This window comes from Myxine glutinosa, chromosome 1 (genome assembly GCF_964187855.1).
Source record: "Myxine glutinosa chromosome 1, kmMyxGlut1.1, whole genome shotgun sequence".
In the NCBI taxonomy this organism is placed as follows: domain Eukaryota; kingdom Metazoa; phylum Chordata; class Myxini; order Myxiniformes; family Myxinidae; genus Myxine; species Myxine glutinosa.
In genome coordinates, this window is record NC_136261.1 from 182860997 (window position 1) to 182879980 (window position 18984).

An 18984-nucleotide genomic window follows, 5' to 3' on the forward strand; every position below is an offset into this window, starting at 1 on the left:
GTTTCCTCATGATAAGTTACAGATCAAGTTCGAACTTCACTACTTAGGCAGTTAAGACCGAAAAATAGGGCGTATCGTTCATTTTTTCAGGAAAGCACCAAATTGGCACAGATGTAGTATGGACCTATACAATTGTTTTCCTGAGGGGCGCCCAAAAATTCAGAACCCCTGGTGGCCGCCATATTGAATTTCAACATGACCGCCCTCTGTGACCTATTTCCCTCAATAACTTCTATACTATGAGCGATAACACCACAGTTCCAGTGTCTTACCCCATGTTTTCATGGTCTCTGAATCCAATGGGATCAATTGCATAAAGATTGGCATCCATCATCTTTAATTTCAAGATGGCTGCCATGGTGTTTCCATTTTCCTTGAATCTCTCATAGTATTTTAGGTAAAATTTCAATTCCAAGTGATACACATTGTTTTATTGGTTTCTGATAACAACGGAATGGTATTAATTAATCAATGTTACACACAGTTGCAGTTTTAACTTAAAATATTGTGGGCACTTGAAAGGTGGAGGCTCTCGCACAGATGCGTAGTACTACAAGCACTGTCCATCACAGTCACACAGTGATGTGCAGGGCAGATTTGCCCTGGAGCATTTACAGTTGCTTTTACAGGCCGACTTACAATGGCAGCTTGTAAGCTCTGAACATGCCTCCTGTATCAGTGGTATTGTGGTCCAAATTGGTGTCCAAGAAGTCCCTGTTTTCATCCAGCCCCAATCAGCTGGTGATGGAGGTTCTGGGTAGGGCACAAGTGCCTGACTCCATACGTGTCCAGCCTGAAAACATGCACGTTTTAGGTGTTGTTCGAAAGCGTCTGCTGTTGGGGGAATGTGATCAATTGTTCTTGCCTTCTTCGTGAACAAGTGTCGGCCCATGTCATTCACTGTCTTTATCTCGGTAGTCCGGTCATAGAGGATGGCAACATATATTTCTATGCTCTGTAGTTCCATAGTAATAGCGTCCACAGATGGCCTATAAGCGAGAGCATGAAAGGTCTGCGTGATGCTGGGGTATGCCTCCCAAGCCTTCCAGGCTGTCTTTTTCCCAATTTGGGCAAAAAATGACACTGTGTCGCAGCCAGTGAAGGCATGAAATAATGGCAAAGACTCGGACGTCCTGCGGTCAAGGCCGGTGGCAATTTTATGGATGGCAAGGTAGTGGTAGCTTTTACCAGTGCCAATGGCAATCCAGAGTTCCTCCACACCGTGTGACTGGTAGGTAAAGTAGTGTGCTTTTGCCAAGACCACAATATCAGAATCTACAGTTCGAATCAATACCCGTTTTCTCCCCTTTTTCACGGCATCCAGGACATTTTTGGGGATTTTTTGAATTTTCTGAATTTTTGGGCGCCCCTCAGGAAAACAATTGTATAGGTCCATACTACATCTGTGCCAAATTTGGTGCTTTCCTGAAAAAATGAACGATGCTTCGTCTTAACTGCCTAACTACATGACGTTTCGATCATTTTTGACATAGTTATGGCACTTTGGTAATTTCCCCAAAAGTTTTCTGGACGACAGACTGCCGGTAAGGGACATGTATTGCAGCGCAATACTCAGAATGCTTGTTTTATTTGTCCATGTCTCCCTCTAGTGTTCCCGTTGTACTGTTGCGTCCTGCTCCATTCAGTGTTCTCGCTCTTCCACGAGCCTTGAATTTATATACAAATAAAGGTTGTGTTTAAAAACACAAATCCAATTTTGGGGATAAAGCAGGTCATATTTAAACAGCGAAGCTGTGAGCTTCTTCTTTTGCTGAAAACAAACATCTTTGTGACGTGGAACATTGCTACTGTATGGTGTGATGGTTCGGTTGTGTTTTCTTCCCCCTTTAATTGCATATGGCATAGTAGCTGATAAAATGTGATAAACCTTCTCAAATCATGTATGCTCTGTCTTGATTGATTTTGAGGAAGATAAATCGATAGCAGATGACTGGCCTTATTGCATTTTAAACATAACATGAAAAAAAACAAATTCTCCACAATGTCAAGGTTCGTGGAAGTGATAGAATGTTTTTAGCATAACAGAGGTGGAACCATTTTTTTTTTTTTTTTAATCTGCTAGAATAATCGATGTGGTGCCGCTTGTACTGATCTACACCATGCTCTACTGGTCCAATATTCCTTGGCTTTTGCAAAATTTACTTTTGCACTCGCATAAGCAATGTTGCAATGCAATTTTAGAATGACCAATGCATTTGATTGAGGTGTACGTGTTACCTTTCTCGCTCATTTTTGAAATGCAAGGCAAAATATCTTGAACAAGCTATGCTGGCTTTCACTCAATTATAAGTTAAATGACATCGTCACATTTTGGACAACTGATCCATTTTCAACTGATCCATTTTCAACTGATCCATTTTCAACTGATCCATTTTCAACTGATCCATTTTCAACTGATCCATTTTCAACTGATCCATTTTCAACTGATCCATTTTCAACTGATCCATTTTCAACTGATCCATTTTCAACTTCAAGTGATTGTCGATACTGGCTGATGTGGGCTTGATTGATTACCATGGCTGCTCACTCAAGTTAACTTAACCCTAACTTAAGTAAAACAAGTGTGCCAACAACCCCTCAACATGATGAATAAATAGCACCGCAAAGTGGGCGTAACCCCTCAGCCCATGCATGGTGGAAACCAATTTCAAGATGGCTGCCGTGGCGGCCATATTGAAAATCGCAGCGTGCTCATTTTCGAAAGGAACCTTCCTCTATCTACTCGATCCCAACACACTGCAAAAATGGATTTAATCAGACAAGCCGTTCTGCTTGAAATTGACGGAAACCAATTTCAAGATGGCTACCGTGGCGGCCATATTGAAAATCGCAGCGCGCCCATTTTCGAAAGGACCCTTCCTCTACTCAACCCCAACACACATTGCAAAAATGAATTTAATCGGATAAGCCATTCTGCTCGAAATTGACTGAGACCAATTTCAAGATGGCTGCCATGGCGGCCATATTGAAAATCGCAGCGCACCCATTTTCGAAAGGAACCTTCCTCTACTCAACCCCAACACACACTGCAAAAATGGATTTAATCGGACAAGCTGTTCTTGAAATTGACGGAAACCAAAAGTTGACGGACGCCTGGACGACGCCCGTGACGACAATACCCCTTAGCCCAATTTGGGCTGAGGGGTGAAAAGGCTAGGTTTTTGAAATCTATCTTCAAACTGACCATTGCTACTGATGTCGGATGTTGGTGCTTCATGAAAAATTGTATGAATGTTAATAAATCCAGGCTGAGATCCTTTCATTATGGCAGGTTGATTTGTATTGAACTGTTTTGATCGTGCAATTTGTTGTGTATGCTAATAAGATTCTGTTTTGCAAGTTTCATTCTACCATGAGGTTCTTCATTTCCATTCCTCTTGCTTCCTTTTCCTTTCAGGTTTTTTCATGCTGGGTGGACTATGCATCTCATACGGCACAGCCTCGCACATTGCCAATACTATATTCCAGCGGCGGGCGATGTTGTTGACTTCAGGTGGTGTTGTGCTGCAGTGCGTCCTTGTGGGGTCTTTGACTATCCTTTGGATTAGCGCTCTATCGGTGTATCTTGGCCACCTCGAGGTTGAGATTGTGCATGATGACGGCAACGATGATGGTCGTGGAGAGGATGATGCAGGTTCTTGCAATGAATGCGAGAGTGATGACTCTGACAGAAGGAAGTGACGCAATTCCATTTCTGCTCAATCGGCATGTTCCCTTCTTCCAAGTATCAGCATAACAGCAAATCTGTGACTGGTACAATGATGTGGTAAAACCTGCTGGCTTTGCTTTAGTTTTAGGTCATGGACATTATGCCATCTGCATTGTCCTTCTCATGATGGATCAATGGCTGGCTAGTCGTGTCCTGATCCTTTAACTCTAGGGTAATATTATCGTGACCCAACAACGGATGTTTCATTATTTTTCATTATATAATTATCAAATGTAATTACCTTTTAATAATTGGGAAGTCTTGTGCAATTAAAAATGTTTTGCCTTAAAGGTTACCGGGTTCGTGCAGATTTACAACTTTTCATGTAAGCCGAAGGCATCAAATATTCCCAATTAAATTGTACTCTATTTTTATTCGCTTATCTTAAGAGTGCACGTTCCCTGTTGCTCATTTTCTAGGTCATGGTGACTATTCATAGGGTTACTTGTAGGAATGGTACCAAGGCATTTTCCTCCACCTGGAATACCTCATTTTTGTGGAAATGTTCAGATAGCATACTGCTGTTAACAGCTAAAGAGCAATTGTTTTTTTAATTATTGTTCATACAAGACCGAGAGTCTAACAACGGCGTAGCTGGCTTGGATCTGCTGAGTGGAGGATCTGCTGTCCCCCAATCATGTGACCAGATCCTCAGCTCTGATTGGTGGATGTATGTGAGGGATGTACATACATACACACATACATACACAGGATGGACAGGCGAATGCTGTTTCATGGTCTGATTTGGAAATTAGAGTGTAGTCATTACCAAAATTCTCATTTTGAATCCTTGTCAGCCAAACAAAATAATTGACCAAATAAAAAAATGCATCCATTTGATTTCCTCTAATTTATTTTGAAGCATCCATGTCCACAAACGAATGGGAAACTTGCTGAAGCTGCAGTTGGTGCTAAATGATGCACGATTCACAAATGGACGGAATGGGAAATCTTCTAAGATCTAATAATTAGCATTGAAAAAAAAAATTTGATTCACTTAAATTTTGTGTGTGTGTGTATATATATATATATATATATATATATATATATATATATATATATATATATATATATATATATATATATATACACATACACACTATATGGTGCACAGTGAAAACTATCACATTCGAACTTCAAAAAAAAAACTTTTAAATAATGTTCCATCTGCTGGTGTGATGGCTATATTCAGGAGGGTTTTTTAAACTTTTATTTGGCCCGTTTCACATGAATGGGAGTTAATGACACAACCAACATTGAAATATACATGGCATAACTTTTGGCCACTTACCAGGTTCGATGACGCTTAGCAACCCAAAGACTTTCATGGTTTTAAACTTTCAAATGAGAAGATTGATACAGCAGAATTGATATGTTATGCAAAGGATATGAACATTGAAGTGGCCAAGGACTTGCGTGAAGATGACTGGAGTGGATGTAATGCGACAGTGAAGCATCTGTGGTCCACCAGGTGACGGTTGAAGAGATTGTTGACATGATTATTAACCCCGATGGAGAAAACGATGACGATATTGAAACTGCTCATGAAGAAAAAAAGCAGAAGATGGCCATTGATCAGGGAATAAAACTTGAAGAACAGTATACTAAATAAACTTCCTGCAGGGGATGAATGTTGTATCTCAAAAAGAAGTGGAGTGGCTGTAAGGCTTGGATGTGGTTGTGGATTTAATTGTATTTGTAATTGGCTTCCGCTCCTTAAATAAGTGGATGTAATTCTTGACCTCCGCTTCTGGTCCCTTGAGCAAGGAAGCGACTTCGACCTCTGCACGGCATTAAAGTTTAAGTATCTTCCCATTTGTGTCTTTCTCAAATTTCCGCTCGTTATTTTATTGTGTATGTGTTACTGTGTGTTTCGAGTTAATCTTGGTTTGCAATTCGTGCAAACTTGTGTATAATTAAATCATTTTCTGTTCGCACGGCGTGCGTGGCCTGGTAACTTGAGGCTTCCCTCCCCCCCATCGGTGTTTTGTGTATTTAAGTTCTTTCCTTCACTGTATTGCTTATTTCATAGATTTTCTCTTCTCCCCCTAACTGGTCGTAGTCAACGTGTGGCCCTGAATGGCTTTCTCTCATCTCCCCTTGCTGTTCAGGCTGGAGTTCCCCAAGGCAGTGTTCTGGGCCCTGTGCTTTTTCTGGTCTTCATCAATGATCTCTCCGACTCTGGAAAATCCTCTCCATCTCTTTGCTGATGATTCCACTCTGCTGCTCCATACCTCATCCCTCAGATCGGCAGTCTGCAGCCTCCTCACTCTCTGCAGACCTGGACAAATCAGACTGGTCAAACAAGTGGAACATGTCTTTCAATCCTGACAAATCTCACACTCTCACTGTGTTTCTCTGAAAAGATTGTCTGGAAAATCCTCCCATCTACTTTCTGAACAATCTTCTCCAAGAAGTTCTGTCACTCAAGCTTTTGCGTCTCACTATCTGCCATGATCTTTCCTGGGAAAACCAAATTTCCAACCTGGCCTCCAAAGCCAGTCACCGTCTGGGCATCATCCGTTGTGCGAAGTCCTTCCGTCACACCTGAGCTCCTCACCACATACAAGGCTTTCATCCGCAGCTCAATGGGATACTGTTCTCCCCTCTGGGCTGGTGCTCCTTCCTCACACGAAGCTCGGCTTCACGCTGTTGAAACCAAAGCTTTCAGAATCGTTGGAATCTCCCGCAATGAAGCTAACTCCGAGGGCCTTTCCCTCACTCACCGCAGGAAGGTTGGTGGTCTTTGTCTTCTTCCGACTCCTCTCCGGTCTTGCTCCCCCAACTTTGTCTGTGCTCTGTCCCCCAAATATTCCTACAGGTCGCACAAGATCTGCCTGCAACCCTCTTATGGTTAACCTGCCAAAATCAAGACTCTCTGCTCTCCTTCACTACTTCATTCCTCTTTACTCCCGCCTCTGGAACAAACTCCCACACTTTATTCAATCCCACTCCTCCCTCCAGATCTTTAAAACAGCTGTTCACCACCATCTCTTGTCTTCCCCCATCCAAAACCTTGATCTTTTCTACCCCCGTTAATTCACCCCAGATCCGCTTTTTTGAAATTTCGACTTATTTCTTGGAAGTCCTAACAGTGTCCATGTGTTTTATACCCCTCCCACCCCACCCCTTCCCTTGCCTCCTCCCCCACCACCCCCTCAAACCCTCTCCCTCCCACAGATCTACCGATGTCCCTGCTCTCAAATGTTGTACTTGTGTGAATTCCCTCTCTCTCCCCATCTTGTCTCCCACTCCCTTTATCTTGTGTTTTATTTGTTAGTTTGTTTTTTTGTGATTAATGCAACAACTCTTACACAACTCTTACACAACTCTTACACGAGCCTCGATCTTGTATACAAAAAAAGAAAATAAATAAATAAAGATGATCAATATTTACCTTACCCAAGAGAAACTAATGAAATAAATGACTTCGGAAAATGTTTCGGAGGGCAAAAAAGCATTGTAAACAAACTTGTATAATTGCAGTTCAACCTCTTCACACACCCTTTGTGTCTTTCGCATATCCCTAATTTGGTACATGGTTTCTATTTTGTCCTTCAACCCTGCTGTTGGTGTCCCCCCCCCCCCCCCTCTCTATACTGTACCTTTTGTTCTGTTGCGTCCTGATCCATTCAATGTTACAGCTCTTCACCGAGCCTTGACTTTATATAAATAAAATAAACAAGGTTTCCTATTCGAAAAGACAAAAATATATACAATCCGAATAATGATCGGTCCCAAGGAATTAGGATTTGAGAGATTTTAGTGTGTGTGTGTGTATATATGTATGTGTATATATATATATTGTTGTGGATCTGCCGCCGGCCTTCTCCCTTTATGAAGGGGGGATTAATCCCCTTGTCTTTACTGACCTGGCATGACCCGAGACCTATTACGTCCCTTCCGGGCAGTGCTAAATAGGTTTTCAGGACCAAATTTGCTGTTACCTAAGTACTAGCGCTGCCCTGGAAGCGAGGGAATAAGCCTTGCACAAACCACGTGATGGTGATACGCCGAGCGGTTTGCGTACACGTGATCCGCGCTATTATTAGTTACTAGACCCGATTGGAGCGATCTTATTCGTACCACGCTTAGTCAATGGAGAAATCACAAAGGCGATCGAATTGGAAAGAAAAGGAAGAACAAATATATTTAACTATGATTGCACGTATTTACAGCTCAGGACGAAGAGACACAGGGAAATCCTTAAACAGTCTTATACTTAATACCCCAGGACAACGGGCCCGTCTGACACACACACTCACACGGGGATTGCAGATGGGCAGGATGCTGTTCAGGCCGAATGCGCCGGCTTGGACGTCCAGGATCGGCCCCGTCCGGCTCTCCACGGTCCCCCACACGTCCCGTGAAGATGGAGGTAGGAGAAGGCAGCACTGCGTATCGTGTCGCTCGAACGGAGCGGGTAATCTCGGGGCGAACGGTAGAGGGCGGACTTTGCGCCGCTGGCGGTTACTCAGCCGCGTTCACTCGCTTTGGCCGAACCGCGTGAGTTATCAACGCCCTGTCTGCGCCCACGTATTCCACGTAACAAAGTTCATTCAGCGCGGGTGATTCACGTCAAGCGCGGCTCCTTTCTCCGTACTCAGAAGTCACTTCAGCGCACCTCTCCCGTCACTCTGGTCTGCGCGCAACTCTGCTCAACGCACGAGCGCCTCTCCCATAACTGGACTCGACTCATTCAAGCGCCTCTCCCATAACTGGACTGAGGTGGGGGGCTTCGCGCAAAGGGTTTTATTGCCACGCCCTTAGAACCCTCTGGAACTCACCAGACGCTCTTCACCACGCCCTCTCACGCCATGCCGCTCGAGCTCTGATTGGCTGGTTCATTCTTACCGTCCCCACTGCTGCCGCGCCGAGCTCAACCCTCCTTCACCCTTCGAGGCCCTGCCTCGTGTTAACTTGACTAGTGGACAGCCAAATGGGACGCGGGATGGATTGCGCCCACAGAGGTAGAATGGAGGTGTACGCAAAATGAATGGGGGGCCTATTCTCCTGTTTTTACACAACGCAGGTACTAAGAGGGGAAATGGCCTATTCTTACACATACTAAGACATAACTATACTACAAATGGGCCTATATGTTGCTCGTGTGACTAACTATGGGGGGCAAACCTTAAACATTTATTGACTTCAATGTGCCAATCTCAAAACCGCAGCAATATATTGCTACGACCACGGAATTTTTGGCTGTACTGTGAGGGGGGAATCCCTTGTTTTCCTCGAACTTACTGAGCACAAATAACTTTGTACCACAGCAGGTTGCCAGCCAACCGCGAATGCTAATTGGTGCACCACACGGTCTCAGGGTTTGCCGTTTTGCAGCTTTCCAATCGGGACGCCCTCGGCTATGCACCAATCTTAATTAGGGTAGCCGAGATTTACTGCTGGAGCATACAGGACTGTACAGTGCCAATCAATGTGGGAATTATCACTTCCCAGTCCAACACAATCTGCGAACGTCACAGGATCAATGGAGGAAATGATGAACATGGCCAGATTGGAAAATAAAGTCAAGGGATGTTTGTTTATAAAAACAGGCACAACAAGATGGTATTCATAGAATACTTAGGCTGCACAGTCAACTTGTTGCAAGTCAACTCTTCCGTTTTTGAATATTTTTTTTCCTTTCAACCAATATGGCTGCCAGACCACGTGAGCGATGACATCAATTTATATACTCTAATATAATTTTTTCTTTTTATATACAAGATCGAGGCTCGTGAAAGAGCGAACATTAATCACACGAAAAATCAGACATAAAACATAATAAGGGGGGCAGTAGACAAGATGGGGAGAGAAGGGGAAGCACATAAACACAACATTTGAGAGCAGGGACATCGGGAGATGTGTGGGAGGGAGAGGGCTTGGGGGAGGCGGGAGAAGTATAAAACACATGGACACTGCAAGGACTTCCAGGAAAGAAGTTGGTATTTCAAAACTGTGGATTTGGGGTGAATTCGTGGCGGTAGAAAAGATTAAGGTTTTGGATGGGGGGAGATAAGAGATGGTGGTGAACAGCTGTTTTAAAGATCTGGAGGGAGGAGTGGGATTGAAGAGAGTGCGGGAGTTTGTTCCAGAGGCGGGAGAAAAGAGGAATGAAAGAGGGAAGGTGAGCAGAGTCTAGATTTTGGCAGTTTAACCAGAAGAGGGTTGCTGGCAGATCTTCTGCGACCTGTAGGAATATTTGGGGGACAGAGCACAGACAGAGCTGGGGGAGCAAGGCCGGAGAGGAGTCGGTAGAAGACAAAGACCACCAACCTGCCTGCGGTGAGTGAGGGAAAGGCCCTCGGAGTTAGCTTTATTGCGGGAGATTGCAATGATTCTGAAAGCTTTGGTTTCAACAGCGTGAAGCCGAGCTCGGTGTGAGGTAGGAGCACCGGCCCAGAAGGGAGAACAGTATTCCATTGAGCTGTGGATGAAAGCCTTGTATGTGGTGAGGAGCTCAGGTGTGCCAAGGAAGGACCGCACGACGGAGGATGCCCAGTCAGCGACTGGCTTTGGAGGCTAGATTGGAAATGTGGTTTTTCCCAGGAAAGATCATGGCAGATAGTGAGACCCAAGAGCTTGAGTGACAGAATTTCTTGGAGAGGATTGTTCCGAAAGTAGATGGGAGGGTTGTCCAGTCGGTGTTTTCGGAGAGACATAGTAAGAGTGAGATTTGTCAGGATTGAAAGACATGGTCCACTTGCTTGACCAGTCTGTAATTTTGTCCAGGTCTGCAGAGAGTGAGGAGGCTGCAGACTGCGGATCTGAGGGATGAGGAATGGAGCGGCAGAGAGTGGAGTCATCAGCAAAGTGATAGGATTTTCCAGAGAGTCGGAGAGATCATTAATGAAGACCAGAAAAAGCACAGGGCCCAGAACACTGCCTTGGGGAACTCCAGCCTGAACAGAAATGGGAGATGAGAGAAATCCATTCAGGGCCACACATTGACTACGACGATAGAGGAAGTCCGCAAGCCATGCGTGGAGATTTCCATGGATACCATCGGAGGAGAGTTTGGTGAGCAGAGCGGGGTGCCAGAACGTATCGATGGTACGTGATATGTCAAGGGAGATGGCTCTGATTTCCTGTTTGGCATTGAGGACCTCCATCCATTGTTGAGACAGCAGAAGCAGCATGTCCAGAGTAGAGGGACCTGGTCTGAAACCAAATTGATGATCAGAGATTAAGCCATTGGAGAAGAGGAAGGATTTGATATCCGAAACAATGATGGATTCCATGACTTTGCTGATAATTGGGAGCAGGCTGATTCGGCTGTAGTTGCAACGATCTGTTTTTGCACCTCTTTTGTGTAAAGCGTTAATGTTTGCTGATTTCCAAGATTATGGCAGACGACCTTGAGCAAAAGAGAGGGTGAAGAGAACAGAGGGTGAGATGGAGCGGCAGAGCAGGATTTTAGGACTTGTGGGCTGCTGCTGTCTGGTCCAGTTGCAGAATCAGAGTCGAGGTTTGACAAAAACTTCCCCACCTTGTCAGGAGAGAAGGACACAGAGTCCAGGAGCAGATGGGTATGACTGGGTACGGTGGGTACAGAGAGGGATGGGTTTGGGACACAAGATTTTGAGGCAAACACAGAGTTGAGGCATTCGGCTTTGTCATGTGTAGAGTCAGCTGTGTAGGCATTTGAGGTAAGGGAGGGGATGGAGGGGGAACAAACACCAGAAACGGATTTGACCAGACGCCACCAGGATTTGGAGGAAGGAGACAGGTTTGAGAGTTCATTCTTGATTGTGTAGAGATAGTGCTTCCTGGCACTCCTGAGGGTGGACACACACCTGATCCAAGCTTTGTGGAAGGAACTGAGATTGCCTTCAGTTGGATTTGTTTTCCAAGAGGCGAAGGCAAGTTGTTTCATCGCAACTGCCTCACCACAAGATTCAGTGTACCATGGACGGGAGGTAGGGTATGAAAACTGAAGACGAGATAGGATAAATTTGTGCATGAGAGAGAGCAATGTACTTTGGAAGAAATCCCAGGATGAGTTGATGTCAGAGGCAGTAGAGATGGGAGACCAGTCAAGATGATTGATGGCTGCTTGAAGACCGTGCCAGTTGGCCTGAGTGAAATGCCAGACTCGGCGACGCTGAGGCGGCTCTCTCAGAATTGTCAGAGAGATGTCCACTTTAAGAAGCACATGATCAGAAGAACCGATTGGAGCAGAAGAAGAGCAGCAGACATTTGCAGGGAAGTTAGTCATAACCAAGTCTCGAAGAGAAGATGCTCCGTTGACTGAGATCCGGGTTGGGAAATTGACAGATTGTGTTAGTCCCAATGAGTCACAGAAGTCCTTTGCTGAGGAGCCATGGCTGGTGAGAGAGGTACCCACACCCAGCCAATTGGCATGGTGACAATTGATATCACCACATATGAGGAAGAGAGAGTTGGGATGAGTATATAGAAGTTGGTCCATATTATCAGACAGTGAGATGTAGATGGAGTCCTCACTGTTTGGTGGACGGGACAACACACATATGAACAAAAGGTGGGAGCGAAGGGAGGTACCCACACCCAGCCAATTGGCATGGTGACAATTGATATTACCACATATGAGGAAGAGAGAGTTGGGATGAGTATATAGAAGTTGGTCCATATTATCAGACAGTGAGATGTAGATGGAGTCCTCACTGTTTGGTGGACGGGACAACACACATATGAACAAAAGGTGGGAGCGAAGGGGAAGTTGCAGCCAGAGGTACTCCTGGGGGTGAGGTGGAGAGAGGGCAGTGCAGGGAGAGTGAGGAAGAGTTTTTGATAAATATAGCAACCCCACCTTCAGGACGAGGATCAGGTCTATCACACTGGAGGAGGGAATAACCCGGGAGATATATTAAGGAATCAGAGACATCTTGAAGGAGGAAAGTTTATGTTAAGCAGATCAAGTCTGGTTTGTCAGAAGCAACCTGTATGGAAAGATCAGTCAAGTTTGAGGGAAGGCCCCAGATGTTTGAGGTCCATACCGTTAATGAAGAGGAAGGGGGAGCATCGGATACAGAACAGGCTTGGCGGTTTCCACCCAGGCGACGCATTGTGAGGGGCATGGCTTAGCAGTTTCCAGGCAGTCTATGCGCCCTTAACGACAACCAGGCTTTGCAACATAATGTATTTGCCATGATCAATCAGCTTGCTATCGCTTGCCAAACCTGCCGTTCCTTTTCAACAGTTTCTTTGGAGTGCTTGCTTGAGTGTTTAAAATCAGGCGGGCACTCTACAAGTTTATAAATAATGGAATACACCTGCACACCTGTGGGAGGATCGCAGAGCGTTTCCATATTTTTAATCTATAAATTATTATAGACTAGCAGAAGTACCCGGCATCGCCGGGTGGGGGGAGGGGAGGGGGAAGGGGGGAGGAGAGGGGGGGAAGGTGGGGAGGGGGGAGGAGAGGGGGGAAGGTGGGGAGGGGGGAGGAGAGGGGGGGAGGGTGGGGAGTGGGAGAGGGGAGGGGGAAAAGGGAGGGGGAGGGGGTAGGGTGGAGGGAGGGGGAAGGGGAGGGCCAGTCAACAATGATGTTGCAGTCTCATGGTTGGAGAGCAGCACAACAATCGCGACATCGTCCTGCATCTTCGCAACAGCACGAAGCGGATTTTGGAGACTCCCCGATCCTGTGACGCCCTCCAGTACCGGCGTTGCCGGGTGGGGGAAGGGAGACCCGTAAATTCCCAACCCGTACATTCGCCCTCTCGACTCAAGCTCACTCGGACAAAAGCCTCACACAAATTACACCGTGAAGGCCCAATGGCCATGTCCATGCCACAAATCAAGTACGTGAGCGAGTCGGGCGCACTGAATTGAAAATATATAGAACGCTCATACTCCGTGAAAAGTGAAGCCGCCGTGTCGCCATCTTGGTTAGCACGACTCAACCAACTCGCTTCGCGGATCTTTTGTTTTGAACGTGTGAATTACGTGCGAACGTGTAACTGTGAGTTTATGGCGGCAAGGAACATCACGTGATCGCTCTGAGCGAATCAGCGCGCTGCTCTGCCACCTGCTCAGATTCCGTGTATAATATTCCTCGCTGAAATGCGCTGAGGTAAATATGGATCTCGTAAAGATGAAAGAAAAAAAAACCTATTTCGTGTGAATGGCAATGTTCCTCGCTGAAATGTGAAAAAACGCAATCGCTTTTCTCTCTGAAATACGTGCGAACGCATAACTGAGTTTATGGCGGCAAGGAACATCACGTGATCGCTCTGAGCGAATCAGCGCGCTGCTCTGCCACCGCCTCAGATTCCGTGCATAATATTCCTCGCTGAAATGCGCTGAGGTAAAAATATGGTAAAAAAATATTATGAAATAATTTTTTTTTAGGTCGGCCATGTTCTTCCCAGGCTCAATGGCCATGTCTATGCCAAATATCAAGCACGTGAGCCTCTCCGTTTAGGAGTCTATCGGTAACATTACACACACACACACACACACAAACTGTGTTTTATATATACTAGGGCATGCCCGTACGTGGGTGCCCGTTCCTTGCCAAAAAAAAAAAAAAACGCTACCCGTACGCTCTACCCCGCCCGTACGCCCGTACGCCCGTAAACAAAAAAAACAACGCTCTTCGCTTCCGCCCTTCGCTCTGACTGAATTGGGAGAAATAATGCGCATAAGAAATCGAGAAATTATTATTTTCTCCGGAAGAAATCGAATTACGAACCGTAATGGCGCACGCGCTCGGCTCGGCTCGCTCTCACATCGGCCACGCCTACGCAACAACGCGTTCTGTGATTGGCTGCCGGAAGTGCAGTCTTCACTGTCCGGAAGGTCGCAAATCGCAGTTACGATGAATCGCAAATTAGTTTTAATTAGTTTTAAAACATAGTTTAACGGCAACATAGTTTTCCAACGTGAAATAAATGAATACGCTCTCAAATGTGCCGTCCGAGGCAGAGTCTGTTCGCCACGTTCGGCACACGTGATAGCTCGCTGCTCTCTGATTGGTTGAATCGTTTTTTAGACATAGCTCGGTAACTACTTCTCCGATTAATATGAAACCTTGAAAAGGCACATCCTCGGGTCCCCAGCAATATACCTGGCAAGTTTCAAGTATATCGGACCCGTGGTTGTCGAGAAACAGCGGTCACAGACATACAAACATACACACAGAGATTACTGGAATTATAGATAGATATAGATTGCGGTTTTGGTCATTGATTACGATGGTAACTGCTGCAATTCGAAACAAGAAAAAGAGCAATCAGAGATTGCAAACCCTTGCCAGGATGTATTTTCAGTGGTTTTTAAGGATTTTGTGTTGAAACAAATATGGCGGCCAAAACACGTCACCGATGATGTCATAATTATTTTTTTTCTAAACTAATTTATTCATAGATTATGCTCAATAAATTTCAACTTGATAGGATGAAGTTTTGTCCTTGTCGAAGTATGACATCATAATGGAGGCAATTATGACACCATTAACATATTTTATTCCCCATGGAGAGTTCTTTACAATGAGCCATGTCTCAATTTTTTCTAATCAGCGCTTTGCGAGAAAAAAGGGGCAAAGTTTTTCGGTTTTTCGAAGATGGCGGCCGAAACACGTGACTGATGACGTCGTCATTATTTTATTTCTCCACCACTTTATGCCGACATGTCGCTCAATAAATTTCATCTGAATAGGATGAGGTTTTGTACTTGTCTTATTATGACGTCATAATGGTGCACTTTTGACATCACCATTAACATATTTTATTCCCCAGGGAGAGTTCTTTACAATGAGCCATGTCTCAATTTTTCTATTCAGCGCTTTGGGAGATTTTGAGGTGCAAAGTTTTTCGATTTTTCCAAGATGGCGGCCGAACCACATGACCTATGAAGTCATAATTATCAATAAAAAATTACACAGGTGGCGTTGCACCTATGGTGAAAATTTTCTGTCAATCGGACCAACGGTTGCAGAGAAAACCATATTTATTCTGTGCAGACAAACAGACAGACGGACTCAAATGCAATACCCTCTCCTCTGGCGAGGGTAAATATTCGAATCCTGTCCATTCTTATCAGTTAATTGGGGGTGAGAGTGTGCGCCAATCCGACAACAGATTTCTTCAGTCTCCACCACTGATCGCTATTGTTCGGACGGCGCCAGCATTACAGAGATCAGGTGCCGGTATTACCGATATCAGGTGCCGGTATGACAGAGATCAGGTGCCGGTATTACAGAGATCAGGTGCCGGTATGACAGATATCAGGTGCCGGTATTACAGAGATCAGGTGCCGGTATTACAGAGATCAGGTGCCGGTATTACAGAGATCAGGTGCCGGTATGAGACCCCTCAGATCCTTAAGACTCTAAAGACCCAGAGGACCCCAAATCCCTGAGGACCCAAAATACCAAAAGACCCAGATGACCCAAAAGCCCTTGAGGACCTGAAAGACCCAGATTATGCAAAAGACCCCGAGAACCCAAAAGATCCAGCAGACGCAAAATTTCCCGAAAACCCATAAATCCCCAGGGACCCAAATTACCCAAAAGTCCCTGAGTACCCAAAATACCACAAGGATCAAAATGACCCAGCAGACGCAAAAATCCCTGAGGTCCAAAGATACCCAAAAGTCCCCGACGATCGAAAAGACCCAGAGAACTCAAAAGACCCCCTCCCTCGCATGAAAACAAACAGTTCCACAAGGGTGGGAACTTTTCACCACAACAGACAACGAGGTCGTGACTGGTCACTACCCAGATCAAGAGGCAGAATTGCGCGCTTTACATGCCGGAAAGGCGGACCTCGTGGAGAACGGGCCCTTCTGATCCATCCCACTGTTTGTGCTTTCTTTCCATCTATGTACCGTCGCCATCCCTCCGTTCAACGTCACTTCGAGCTCACATGAGTTTCCCTCATTGCGGATTTCTTTGAGCAATTCTCCAAAAGGAAATATTCGAATAACTTTCCTTTAATCATCTTCAAACAAGCTCAAAAGCTGTAAAAATCACAACTTAAATTACCAATTTTATACTTTGAAGGTATTCTGACCTCGTTCCTTCCCCTCGATCGAACCACCTCCGTTTACATGTGATATTTGCTCCTTTTAAAGGACGACACAAATCACAGTGAAGCAATTAGACGTTTATAAGTTACACTAGTTCATCAATTTCGCCTCATTAAAAACAAAACTGAGTGAAGGGCGTGGCTTAACGATTTCCACCCAGGCAACGCAGAGTGAGGGGCGTGGCTTAGCAGTCACCGAGCAGTGTTTGCTGAGTGAGGGGAGTGGCTTAGCGGTTTCCAGGCAGTCTTTACGCCCTTAACGACAATCAGGCTTTGCAACATAATGTATTTGCCATCAGCTTGCTATAGCTTGCCAAACCTGCTGTTCCTTATCAACAGTTTCTTTCGTTGGAGTGCTTGCTTGAGTGTTTAAAATCAGGTGGGCACGCTACAAGTTTATTAATAATGGAACACACTTGCATACCTGTGGGAGGGTCGCAGAGCGTTTCCAAATTTTTAATCTATAAATTATTATAGATTGCGATTTTTGTCATTGATTACGATGGTAACTGCTGCAATTCAAAACAAGAAAAAGAGCAATCGGAGATTGCAAACCCTCGCCAGGATGTATTTCCAGTGGTTTTAAGGCTTTTTTGTTAAAACAAATATGGCGGCCAAAACACGTGACCAGTGACGTCATCATTTATTTTTTTTCTAAACTAATTTTTCCTAGATTATGCTCAATTAATTTCATCTTGATCGGATGAAGTTTTGTACTTGTCGAATTATGACGTCATAATGGAGGCACCTATGACATCAACATTAACATATTTTATTCCCCATGGAGAGTTTTTACATTGAGCCTTGTCTCAATTTCTTTCTATTCAGCACTTTCGGAGATATAGAGGTGCAAAGTTTTTCGGTTTTTCCAAGATGGTGGTGGAACCATGTGACATATGACGTCATAATTATCATTAAAAATTACACATGTGGAGTTGCACCCATGGTGAAAATTTCCTGTCAATCGGACAAACGGTTGCAGAGAAAATCATATTTATTCTGTGCGGACAAACAAACAAACAGACAAACAGAAGGACTCAAATGCAATACCCTCTCCTCTGGCGAGGGTAAATATTCGAATCCTGTCCATTCTTATCGGTTAACTGGGGGTGCGAGTGTGCGCCAATCCAACAACAGATTTCTTCAGTCTCCACCACTGATCTCTATTGTCCGGATGGCGCCAGCATGACAGATATCAGGTGCCGGTATTACAGAGATTAGGTGCCAGTATTACAGAGAACAGTTGCTGGTATGACAGAGGTCAGGTGCCGGTATGACAGAGATCAGGTGCCAGCATGACAGAGATCAGGTGCCGGTATCACAGAGATCAGGTGCCGGTATCATAGAGATCAGGTGCCGGTATTACAGAGATCAGGTGCCGGTATTACAGAGATCAGGTGCCGGTATGACAGAGATCAGGTGCCGGTATTACAGAGATCAGGTGCCGGTATTACAGAGATCAGGTGCCGGTATTACAGAGATCAGGTGCCGGTATTACAGAGATCAGGTGCCGGTATTACAGAGATCAGGTGCCAGAATGACACAGATCAGGTGCCGGTATTACAGAGATCAGGTGCAGGTATGAGACCCCGAATATCCTTAAGACCCTGAAAGACCCAGAGGACCCCAAGTCCCTGAGGACACAAAATACCAAAATTACCCAAAAGTTCTCAAAGACCCAGATGACCCAAAAGCCCTTGAGGACCTGAAAGACCCAGATTATGCAAAAGACCCCGAGAACACAAAAGACCCGAAGGATCAAAAAGACCCAGCAGCCGCAAAAATCCTCGAGGACCAAAAATCCTCGCAAAATTTCCCGAAGACCCATAAATCCCCGGGGACCCAAATTACCCAAAAGTCCCCGAGTACCCAAAATACCCCAAGGATCAAAAAGACCCAGCAGACAGAAAAATACCCGAGATCCAAAAATACCCAAAAGTCCCCGAGGATCCAAAAGTCCCCGACGATCGGGCCCTACGGCCAACAATGGGGTATACGGCCTACAATGGGCAACGGGGCCTACGGCCTACAATGGGCAAAGGGGCCTACGGCCCACAATGGGGCCTATGGCCTACAAAGGGCAACGGGGCCTCTGGCCTACAATGGGGCCTACGGCCGACAATGGGCAACGGGGCCTACGGCCTACAATGGGGCCTACGGCCTACAATGGGCAACGGGGCCTACAATGGGCAACGGGGCCTACGGCCTACAATGGGGCCTATGGCCTACAATGGGCAGCGG

At 45.4% G+C, this 18984-nt stretch overlaps 1 protein-coding gene across 2 annotated transcripts in view; it reads left to right on the forward strand.

The window, feature by feature from the left end:
- Nucleotides 1-4570, forward strand: part of TMEM160 (transmembrane protein 160) — a 31978-nt gene extending 27408 nt beyond the window's left edge. For both annotated transcript variants that reach the window (XR_010985340.2, XM_068123473.2), the window contains one exon: nucleotides 3419-4570. Coding sequence is in view for 1 of the 2 variants with exons in the window: in XM_068123473.2 (XP_067979574.2) it covers nucleotides 3419-3702 (284 nt within the window). In the remaining variant the exon portion in view is untranslated. The remainder of the gene's footprint in view (nucleotides 1-3418) is intronic.
- The last annotated feature ends 14414 nt before the right edge of the window (nucleotides 4571-18984 follow it).